Here is a 12,466-nt window from a genome sequence, read left to right as displayed (position 1 = left end):
ATTGTGTACTCTCATGCAACGCGAGAGTCCACGTGGAAAAACAATAAATGGAATAATTTGCGAGATGCGCTGCAGTCTTGAACTTGGTTGCACTTCAGTTGGGTCGGTTCGCGATTCTGGCTCCTCCGGGGCATTAAAGACAGGGACAATTCAGGAACAACTCAGGAACAGGTCAGGATCACTTCGGGAACAAATCGGGATCACATTGGGAATGAACCATGTAGGATCACATCGGGAAGACAGAAACAAATCAGGATCAAATTAATTTCTGAAACAGATTACTTGCAGGACGGTGACGTACATTTATATCTGCGCTTGTGCAAATTTAAGTCCTGTTTCCTCGGCTCAGCAAGACTAGAAGATCAAAATTACAATATCTTTCGACGCTGTTAAAACTTGACATATAAATTGACGTTTTCCAGTAGAGGGTTGAAGAAAAGTTCCAAAACTTTCCGCTTTCACAGAGCGTTACTTTATTTTAGCTGGAGTCCAAAAACTGATACTGTTGCATCTGTAATCAGTAGGCCTAATCCCTTCCTTCTGCTGTCATTTGTCACTATCTAAATCTTTTTTCGCCGGTAACTAGTGGTGCGCTCCTTGCTGGGGGTCCTCTCTTCAAACAAAAACTTTATCTCATGAGCCTGTTTTTACCATTTATAACTTACATTTGTAGTAGTAATATCTTTAGAAATTTGTTTGTTGATCATGCACAAGATTCCTGTTAAATGGAGTCTTTTTACAAGCCAAAGGCTTCTTGATGATGTCCTCTTTTATACAGCGGAGGTTCATGCTCACACTTGAGTACACTACCTTCTGCTGGCAGACTCACTCATGTTCATTGCATGTAACATGGGATGCATATTTACTGTATGTTCATAATGCATTTAAGCCAATGTTAATGTATATCTACACATACCACTGAATTGCCTGCCAGTACAAGTGCTATGTCCTCGTGTTGAATCCCATGCTGTAGACTCATGATAGCTGAGGCATAAGTTAGAATTTGCTCTTGCAAGTACTTAGAGCAAGGATTCTTAACTCTTTGTTGCAGTTGTAGTTGCACATAGACAATACCTCACATATTGCAGAACAAGTTCTTGAATTGTTCTATGAAAAAGAATCTGAAACATTTCCCATGCCTTGTGGTGATCTGAACCACCTTAAGCATATTTCTGTGCATTCTCCGAGCAAAAATTTGATGCAATCCTCCCAGTTCAGTGCAAAACATAATCTCACCATATTCATCTCGACATGGCCATGTCCAATCTTCAGGAGTACCCAGTCAAACTCATGGACAGTGGGGAGTTCTCTGCAGGTGGCATTTTAGTACACTCATGCTCTGCACAATGAGCTTTGTATGCTTTTCTTGTGAAGATGGCTCTTTTGCACTGTTGGCATGTGAGTGTTTTCTTAAACACCCTGTGTGCAACTTTTTTTTTTGCGGTTCCCCACCCATACTCCACATGATCTGCCAAGCAGCAGCATCTAATTCATGGCATAAAGGAGTTAATGCTCTCCTGTGCATTAACACCACTGGGGATGTAAGTACATGTAAAGGAAAACATTTCCGTGTTTGCGGGTGCCGACCAACCCTGGTTCAGTTTCAATGAGTCTTCCAACAGTCTTAAAACAAATGTACAATCTCTTCAGTATTTATTGCAACCCCCACACCCCTTTTTGTCTCAAGGGGGCGACCAATGTTGTACAGAGGCGGATAAATTTTGGTCTGGTCTGTTAGCTTCTCTCTGTACTGGTCGGGGGTTAGCTAATCACATAGACACCAATCATCAACAAATTTCCAAAAGTTAGAAAGAGACTAAATATTGCTTCACAACAACAGTGAATGTAAAAAGCGGGAGAATAAATTTACATAGAAAATGTCAATGCTGCTAATAGCATCTTTATTCACCGACCTGCCTTCTCGTAGGTCTGAAACAGATACTTAACCACAAACAAATTCAATTTCTTTTCTTATTACACAATGGAACACATCACTGATCGCTTAACTCTTCTACACCTTTGGAGACCGTTTTACATTCTACCATCTTAATCTATGGGAAAGGGAGGGATTTGGTTGATAGGGAAAATGATGTTAGTGGGTGTGGCCACTTATCTCGACGTCGGCATGGTCACGGGATGAAGTTCTCGCCTGCATATCGGGCTCGTCCACGGGCTGGGGCGTCTGTTGATCGGTCTGCTTTCACTGCTTCCTTAACCCTAAAAAGGCCGGGGGGGTTGAATCAACCCCCCCCTCGACATTTTTCGCGACTACTCCGCCGCGCGAAATTTTTTGACCGCACCGTTCGCTGACTTTTTACTTTCAAGTCTCGCGCATCTTTTGACACCATTTTCGCGAAAATCGCGCATACCGTTACGACGCTGCATAACATTTCATACATGCCTGTCAGACCGAAAATGGCTCAAAAACGTGATTTTGTGTATAAAGTCTATGCAAATGGAGTTTTCTCTTCTTATTCATAAAGATATGATTATTTTCACTGTTTTAGGCTGAAACTAATTAATTTTAGCATAATTATGCTTGAAATAGGTTCTGTCATAAATTTTACTGAAAAAAATGATAAAACAAAAGGTCGAAAAAACAAAGAAATACATAAGAAATTCATAAAACAAGAAAATACATAAGAAATTGATTTTGATACCAAATTTTTTTTCTCAAGTACATCGTTAGGAATGCTACAAAGAATGTTTTCACCAAAAATTAGGATTCTAGGAGCTTTAATTTCTGATTTAGAGCAAAATGTATGATTTTATGCATATATTAGCATAAATAATTATTATGATGAAAATTTCCATTTCTTTATGTATAGCTTGGTAGATTACGCCACAGGTAATGCACGTGCCAAATTTCATGGCGATTGCGCGATCGACGGCCGAGATCTCGGGGGGGGGGGGGGGGGGGTTGAATCAACCCCTCTCCGGCCACAGAACACCCAAAAAAGCCCGGCCTGGTTAGGGTTAAACAGTTCGTCACCATTGCCGTCCACGTTGTGTCAATCTGACAGGATGCTTCAACATCTCTGATGACATCAGTCGACTATTTCGAGTTCGTTACACCCCACATTGGTGTAAACCAAAGTTCTGTCTTGTCGTCTTGTACCGTTTCTCGACTTGTCGTTGTTTACCGGTTGACTCATTAACTCTTGGGCAGTCCAACCGAGATCCTCGTCACATTTTCAGCGTTGATAGAGTTTAGTTGATTAATATGGAGGGGAGCATGATGTACAAGGGAAGGGGATCTCCTGACTCTAACTCTGTGGTCTCCAGCTATTCTTGGTCCTTCTCTATCTTCTGGTCTCTCTAATCATGCAGCTCCTCTGTTGTTTCCCCTCTCGCTCTCTCTCTTTTTCACCTCCACCCTAAACAATCTTCATTAATATTAAAACCCTCTCTCTACAACTCATACACTAATTGGTTAACTTTACATGTCAGTCACTGATGGTTGTCAAGTGCCATTGGTTGATTACATTTTAGGTTGGGCATAAAGTATAAAACAAATCCTGATTGGTCGAATATTCTTGGGCTGTGCCTATCTTCCTTCCAAACTCTTCCAAAAAATGATTACTAAGCAATGACTTGCCTTGAACTGTCCATTGATGGATCTGGTTTATGTGCAAACCCTTGAACTGTCCGTTGATGCATCTGGTTTATGTACAAACCCTTTTAAGTGATTAATATTTTGGTTGGGGTAGAAGTCTGCATAATCTCCCATTTCTTTATTTTCTCTTTCTTTGGGTTTATCTTTATTCTGACCTCAGTCATTTATGATTCCAAGTTTTAGGACAAAGGTCCCTATTTACTCCGGGCTTGGCCGGTCAGTGGCCTAGACTACATTGTTCACACAAGGAAATTAACTTTGTTTTAAATTTTGCTAACTGTGTAAATGGGACAACCTATGGGAGTGAGATGGGGGAATTCACATTGAGACATGATCTTCAGGTGTAGTAGCCAACTGAGCTTATAAACACTGTGTGAATGGGCAGTGCCTTTATGATTCATAGATTCTGACCCCAGTAGAAAGACCGCATAACCTCTGGTGAAAAGGTGCAGCAATAGCTTGAGTCAAATAAGTCAAAGAGTGCAGCTTCCAGTTTGTAACTGGGCACAAAGAATGGAATCAAATCAAAAGGACTACATAAACTGGCTTTTGGTAATTGAAGCCCCTTAGCCAACTGGCTGGGCTACATTATTTTATTCAATATCAAAGAGCATGGCAGGGGTGATGAGAAATAATCTGCTAGCTTGAATGAAAGAAAGATATTATTCATAGGGGTGAAGGTTCAGGTGTGAGTTTCTTCAATCAATCAAAGATGGAGACAAATTGAAGAAATTCACACCTGAATCTGCTAGCTTGTTATTTATCCCAGATGTGTTACGCAAAGAAAGCTCATTTGGAGTTTTGGAAGGCACTAGATCTTTGTGAGTAGCATAGACTGAAGTGTGTGTATACCCAAAGTCACCTAAGCCATCTTCCTCCTTGTTCTCAATTTTGCTTCATTCATCATTTAGATCTCTGAAGGTAATAGACTGCTTTTGTCTCCAATGCCGAGACACAGCTATGCTAGCATATTGTTTTTGCCCTGGAGAAAGGTTTTATCATGGGTCCATCTGTAGAACTGAGTGAAGTTGCAGTGATTCATTCCATGAAGACAGCTGAAGAAGGTGCCTCAATCGTGCAGAATACCTGAAAGAACAAACAGAAAACAAAACAATTCTGTCACAATACTATAAATTAAAACATACACTCTACATAGCAAATTTGACGATACTCAGCCATCTGGTCAAGAGCAGATTAAGGTCCATGTATCATATTTACAAATTCCAGAATTTCCTTGTAGAGATAACGTCTGTGGTGGACATCAAAACCAGAAGGTGGAATGATTCAGGGCAGTGTCGGTGCTGGTGCAGAGAGGGCAAAGTTAAATGATTTCCTAGGGCCATCAACCCTCTCCTTGGAAAAAGACCATACCAGGATTTTAGCACTCAGTGTAGAAATGGTGATACAACTTGATCTGGGGAAACTGTCAATAGTGAGAAGAGAGATAACTCTCCCACTCATACACTGGCACAAATACTTCTCTTGATGCATAGTACACAGTAGTTGTAGGTAATAATTTGATCAGAAAGCATGAAACGTAAAAACTGTGGGCAGATCTGATAAGGGGTTGCGCTTAACTTTTTTTTTAACTACCCAGGCAGACAAGTTAGAATCAATTTTGGATAGTCCGCAAAATTTTTGACTACCCAACAGAAATTTTTAACTAGTCTGTGTTGTTTTCTAATTGCACAACAAAATGTCAATTTAGGGAGGGCCTGAGTATTTTTGAATTATTAGATTACAACCAGCTACCTAACATGAATATAACTATGGTGGCCCCCCCCCCCCAACATGATGATAACTTATCAGCAAATGTCATGGGACTTTGCATTTGAGTGACAATCTACATTAACTCTTAACGTGCCATGGTCGCCGATCGGCGACCATAGTCCTGACGTGCCATGGTCGCCGATCGGCGACTAAGAAGAGCAAGAAAACTCCTGCTCATTAAAATGTTTGTGGTATCATAATTACTTGCACTATGAAACTGCCATTGATATATAATGATAGCAGATAAGTGTATCTATCGTTTGAACTAAATATTTGTGTATGCTTACATAGGATTTTTTAGAGTAAATTCATGATTTTTCGACAAGGTATGTTTTCTTCGCGCCGGGAAAATTCGGCGTGAGCGCACCCTCTGTGAGCTGTGTATAAATCAAAAGTCTCATTGGTAAACCACGCGTGTGTACGCTATTGAGTCTGCGTGTCTTTTCTATGAGGTTCCAGTCGTCTTGTTCCGCTTGGATGCTGTCCTGCGGGACGGCTGAAAGCATGCTTTCATTTTGTCCCTCAGAGAAGGTCAGCTTTTATTTTGACGGTCAAGCCTTTCATCCTTTTGTCTGTTTGATGTACTGTAATCGTCCCGACGCTTACATACAATCAGATACAAAAGAAGAAAACGCCTTTGTCCTTGTGTATGCACGCGTACCAGCAAGCGAAAACTTGACTCGTGAACTAAGCCGCACGGCACATCCATATAATTTGCGTTGACGTGATCGTCATTGTTTTTAGCCTGTCATTGCCGGTCTCCTTGTCCAAATGAAAGTGAATACCAGGAGAAATTTAGGTTGGCGTACTTTAGGACTAAAGACAGAATGGTAGAAAAAGAGGGGGAGGTGAAAAGGGTATAAAAATACCCAGGTATAGTCCCCTTTTGTGTATGAATGTGTCATTACATAATATCATTAGCGCTAGAAAGAGTTCGATATACACACCTTGAGAAAGGGAAGTACTGAATACATAATGCAGCTGGTATGGTAGTGCCCGACATCATAGTAATTTCGTACGCATATTTCTGCGTACTTACGATCTTCAATACTCGCGGGACCTCGTAGACTGGCCTCACAAATCGTTTATAAGGACCGAAACCGCAAAAATAGAATGCAACACAAAAATGCAAAAACGTTAAGAAATTCACATTTTACCTCAGATTTAGAAGAAGATGTCGATTTATCGCAAGATTTTATCATGGGAACTATTCAAAATGTTCGTATTAGACATTTTGCGGTGAGAAAAAAAAAATGAGCCTCATTAGCCGATTCTTTTTCTCTTTGTCCTCCCCTCGGTAAGAATACTAGTAGGTACATGTAGTGAACCTTGGGTAAGAATTGTGGTTCTGGTGCAAGAACAAGATGTGAAAGCATTGACTATGCCATTACGAAAATCATGTACCTAATTATAATGCGATTTTTTTTTTTTTTGCGGTTGTAAAAGACAACTTTTGATTTTTTTTTAAATTTTTGGAGAGAAAGATATACTTGAAGCCTATTCTCCAAAAACCTGAGTGAATAATTTGCGTACTTTTGCTGAATTCGTATTTTCAGGACTTTGTGAATAACCGGTGTTATTTTTTGCCGACATTTCATCCACTTTGTGCTGAATTCAAAGCCACAAAAAAAAAGGCGTTCGGTGATACGATCCGCTCTCCTACTGTATACATAGTAAACGATTCATAGACATTCACAAAGCACACATCGCGATAGCTAATGTCCTATCTTTTTGGCCCTTTGTATGCGTTTATTGTGTACTTTCTTCTGACGATAAGTGTCCCATGTTTTGCAAAATGGTAAAGTGCTCAACAAAACTAGTCAACAAAAGGAATTCCAATGTTGACATTGATCAAATCCAAAAACGTACGTGAAGGACTTTCCAAGATAGCGGAAGTCATTCAAACTGACTAAACTCTCACTAAAACCCTGTGGACTTACGAACCTTGCGATATGTCTTTATTTCTTCTTATTGTTGTTGTGTATCAATGAGCTCCTCATATACTTGGCGAGCAACTCTCTTGCACTTCCTCTTCTACAAAATTTCGTGAATAAATTTGGCAAATACAACAGATCACAGTACTGTAGGCTGTCTTACTTGACACCTGACGCTGTTTTACGTAATTTGTGCAAAGTGCAACGTGATTTTGACCTTTTTTTAGCTTAGCTTTTTTGTTCTAATCTAAGATAGAACTAAGTGTACCCGTATAATCAAACCTTTTGTTGTGGAACTTGCCTTGATTCTTGTTTGTGTGTTGTTTGATATATGTGTGTGTGTGTGTGTTCTTTTTTTTTTTTTGGGGGGGGGTACTATCCATACAAACGATCAAGACGCAGCCTTTTTCAATATTCAATAATTGGTGCAATTTGGTCATACAAGAATGTCGTTAACTCAAATCTTTACTTCACAAAATAAGTGAAGAAGTCGAGGTAAAATTATTATATCTCTCTATGATATATGAATAACTTCAAATTATTGTTGTAACGTTAACCTCAATATCCATCTGTCCCTTCTCTCTCTCTCTCTCTCTCTCTCTCTCTTTCTGACAGAATCGCTTTGTCTCTCAAACTCTTGTTGTTACTAATACCCTATTGGCGAATTTCATTTCTTCTTTTTTTTCTCTCTCTCTCTTTTTTTTTTTTGGGGGGGGGGAGAACTATATACTCTAAAGAGGAATTGCTGTACAAGGCTTCGTGCATTGTTTCTTCGTACCTTGCGTCTCGTATGATTTGATGCGGATATAAAAACTGTTAGCTTACATGTTGACGTTGTTGTACAGTACGTTTGCATGGAGTGTATGATTTGATGAATTCCTTTGTTGTGCATGTTTTCAGCTTCGCTTATTATACTTTTCCAACCTTACATGCAACTAAGTGTGCTAATAATCATACTCTTGCTTTGTTTGTATGTGTGCTTTTGAGTCTTGTTTGTCGGTTGTTTATTTGATTTTGTGTTTTTAGGCGAAGAAGAAACTGACGACCTCGATCTATGTATGTATACAATATATATATATATATATATATATATATATATAGAGAGAGAGAGAGAGAGAGTAAGAAATATACGCATATAATATACTTATATATTTATATATATATATATGTATGTATATATACATATATATATATATATATATTATATGCACACATGTTTATTATTATTATTATTATCGTTATACTGTATGTCATAGATAACTATTTTTGGAACGTCGAGTTCCATTTCCATTCGTCACTTTCTCTCTCTCTCTCTCTCTCTCTCTCTCTGTCTTTCTGGCAATAGTATTCTCTCTTCAAACTGATCTCACTCCACATATACAACCTGTTACTGAATATACATTGCACCTTCTCTCGTCAATATCTCTAGATACTACTAGTATCCTTCAGTAGTTACATACACTTCAGTTTTGCAATCTCACTATAATTGATCAGCTTTGATCTGACATTACACACTCAGCAACGCTGATTAAATTACAAATAAGAAACAGATGAGTATAGTTTATCTCTTTCACTCGTCACTGTGAATAATGCTTTATTTTCAATTCCTCATTCACACGATGACTAGTGATATCCGGAAAAGAATTCACTGCTCTTACATTGACAACTTACATGCATGTAATATGTGGTGATATGACAATTACTTATTCAAATGCGATCGTGGAACTCGCTGTAAAATCATGACAGCGGCTACTTATTGTTGAAGAGCCAAGGAATAATTACACAATGACATAAATAACCCCACATAATCTAAAGTTTGATAAGATACACCATTGAATTCATAAACACAATATACCATCGAGATTCAGAATTGCCACTGACAAGTATACATTGTAAGTGTAATGAGCACTACACAAATCCATAATTCCATAATTTGTCGGACATATGTATGTATACAAAATAAATTACTAGTACAAGTTGATAATAAACTAGTGCTAGTGGCACAATCACTGGCATATCACTGGTTACTCATGGGGATCGATTTGACCCATAATATCAACCTTTTCTGATAATACAAGAACTTGTGAGCTACATCTCAATAAATTATCACATTGTCATTGATATTTTGTGTATAACCATATCATCAATATGAACGTTTATCTCTTTGTACAGTATTTGATTTTTTTAATGCTATTAATTACTATTTCGAAGACTTACGGATAATAAATAACCAATCCTTACAATTACGGGAATATCACCATTATTGAAATGTACATACATTGTGTGTACACTGTAAATAGGCAATGTAATATGAGAGATAACTTGGCAGAGAAATTCATGTCTAAAGATTTCACGTTACCCTGGCTAATGACATAATCATTGGTAACTGGGATCGATTTGACAGACAATAACCACCTGGTTTTGTGTACATGCAAATGAGTACAAGTGAGAGTACACGGAACGTTTCTTTTGGGGTGAAGTTCAGACAGATATCACGATTATACTTCAATACATCTCAGTCTTGGATCGTAAAACCAATAATGTCCATGTAATTACAATGAATCATGCACCTGGAAATGCTTGCCATCTGTGAGCTGTAATTTGAACATGCATATTCTATAAGCAACGGTAGACAGGCCTATACACGACAAGTTCATGACATTGTTTAGAGTTCATGTCATCAGAAGACTCAGTGTTTGTGACCTATGATCGGAAATCTTTTCTGGTGTGGTAGATCTCGAAACACGGGATGCAACACATAGCAAGTCCACATTGTCGGCAGTATGTCCTCGTCTGTCTTCGCCTTCCCCTCCTGCGGTCCGAACACACGTAGCAGTCAGGACGATGTTGTCGATCTTCGAACTCTGCTGGGAAGTGGCGCTCAGTCAGTCTTGCCTCGTTGTCGGCGATGGGAGGTGACGGTGTCCGACGATAGCGAGATGCTCTGTAGCCGTTCAGCAGACCCTCAATCACCCGACATCTGAAGTCGCGCGTGGACATCTTGTGGCCAGCCATGCGAAATGCGATGTAAGCGTTCACGAGAGCTACTTCCATGGTGAAGTGGTAGGTTACGCGGTATCCCTTGATTTTCTTATGAGGGTAGCGGTAGTAGGACATGCGTTGATCCATTTTGTCCACGCCGTTCATGAACCTGTTGTACACGTCAACAGTTGCTGGCTTCTGAATCGTACGGCGACCTCCTTCGGCGTTCTTACTCCGTATCTGCTTCTGTTTGAGATCGTTGCTGCTGACGGTCGACAGCACGTTCACGAGTTTCACGTCATGCCAAGTCACTGCTGACATCTCCCTCCCTTTGGCGAAAAACACGGGATCGTCACCTTTCGCAAGGTGCAGACCACCACGTCGGATCTCTTCTGGAAGTCCTCGTCGGTTGCTCCTCACCGTTCCACAGGCTCCAAGTCCGTTCCGTGACAGATCCTCGTAGAGCTTTACGGAACTATAATAGTTGTCCATCACGATCACGCGATCCGTGTTGTAGAATGGCTCCGTCAGCTGTTTCACCAGGGCTTCAGTGGCGCTGTCCCCATTGTCTTGTCCCTCGGCTCCGACATACTGCCGCCACCGCAGACAAAATCCCGTTTGGGCGTCACAGAGCATCCAGAATTTTATCCCCCATTTCCGTGGTTTGTTTGGGATGTACTGTCTGTAGGAGATTCTTCCTTTGAACGGCGCCAAGCTCTCGTCGATTGACAGGTATCCCCCGGGAAGGAAATGCTCAAGGTACGTCGGCTGGGACATATCGATGAGGGGGCGCGTCTTGTGAAGGGGGTCGAAACCGGGCTGTCCACGGGGCACGAGCTTCTCGTTGTCATTGAAATGAAGGAAGGTGTTCAATAGCTGAAATCGATTCCTGGAAATGACGTCGGCAAACCCAGGAGTCACTAAGATGTCGGAGTTCGTTTCCCAGTACTGAGGCACAGATGGCTTTGACACCAGTCCCATCGCTATTTGAAGTGCGGTGAAAGCGCGTATCTCCTCCTCATCGGTGTCCAGCCATACGCCGAATCGAGAAGCCTCTGGGAGGGGCGCTGGGCAATCGAAGAATTGTTGCGCATACTTGTTCGTTTCATCTGCTATGTGGGCAAAGATGGGAGTCGGATAGAACTTCGTAAAAAAGTCCACTGGCTCCAATCCTTCAGCGTCGAAAAGTAGTCTGGGTTGGTCGTCATACACTCGTCGACTTGACTTGAATCGCTCGTCAGGCTCAAGTCTCCGCCAATCGTGATCGGAGAGTGGTTCAGCATGAGTTGTTGGATGAGGCGGAGGTAGATCATTGAGGTGGTCATCGTCACCTCCATCAGCTTCGTCGCCTGACGAGTCTTCAAACAGTGATTCACCGTGCTCTTCAAACTCCGGGAGAAGACGTGAGGAATCACGTTCTTCTGTGCTTTCACTGCTACGAGATGATTGCGTGTCTTCTTCCCAGTTGTTATCTACAATATCCTCGATTTCGAAGTCAGAGTCCAACATGAAATCACGGACCTCTTCGGCAGTGAACTCACGCCTTCGCCGTTTTCTCGGTGGAGCCATAGAAGCGAGCACACTTTAGCTCATTCAGGAGAGACTGATAGAGTATTTAGAGATTATGAAGCAGTAACGTTGTTGAATCGCAGGAGAGATCGAGATAAATGATGATCACTGGCAATTTCCCCCTTCTTATGTAAGTCAATGTGATCAGTTCGGGTGATAGAATAGCAGGATTAAAACTATCAACGTTCGATACCTTCGCCAATCACGTATAAGCAAAGGTTATTATAGCTCTAGAATAAAACTTTCGTTTGAAAGACCTGAAAAGAAAGAGTACCGCCTATTTCCAAAACCTAGCCCATAATAAAGACGCGGCACGCGTGAATAGATGTTTCATGGCCACCGCCACCTCACCGCGAATACAATAAGAGTGCCTTATTTGCATAGATGAAAGCGCCTACCGAAAGACCGCCACAAACAAAAGAAGGCCTTGACACCCAACCTTGGTCATGGTCTATTACATTCGAAAAACATGTGTCAGTATTTTGTTGGTCAAACTATGGAAATACATGAAAATATCCTGTCGAAACAAGAATATCGGTCTGTAAACACTCGTAAAATAATTGGGAATGAATGTTTTGAACTGGCAGTAATTCAA

The 12,466-nt window shown here is 40.7% G+C and overlaps 1 protein-coding gene across 1 annotated transcript; it reads right to left on the bottom strand.

Moving 5' to 3' along the window:
• Nucleotides 1-9,652: 9,652 nt before the first annotated feature.
• On the bottom strand, nt 9,653-12,174 carry LOC139714606 (piggyBac transposable element-derived protein 4-like). Its single transcript, XM_071626286.1, has one exon. The coding sequence runs from the start codon at nt 11,869-11,871 to the stop codon at nt 10,024-10,026; it is 1,848 nt and encodes a 615-aa protein (XP_071482387.1). The 5' UTR covers nt 11,872-12,174; the 3' UTR covers nt 9,653-10,023.
• Between the last annotated feature and the right edge of the window lie 292 nt (nt 12,175-12,466).

The sequence above is a fragment of the Diadema antillarum genome, unplaced genomic scaffold (assembly GCF_040938485.1).
Source record: "Diadema antillarum isolate AM-2024a unplaced genomic scaffold, OU_Dant_1.0 seq00002334_RagTag, whole genome shotgun sequence".
Lineage (NCBI taxonomy): Eukaryota > Metazoa > Echinodermata > Echinoidea > Diadematoida > Diadematidae > Diadema > Diadema antillarum.
This window is presented reverse-complemented; position numbering and strand designations above follow the sequence as displayed.

Excerpts from the sequence above, each read along its gene's own strand:
- LOC139714606 (XM_071626286.1), bottom strand. The coding sequence starts at position 11,871 with ATGGCTCCACCGAGAAAACGGCGAAGGCGTGAGTTCACTGCCGAAGAG.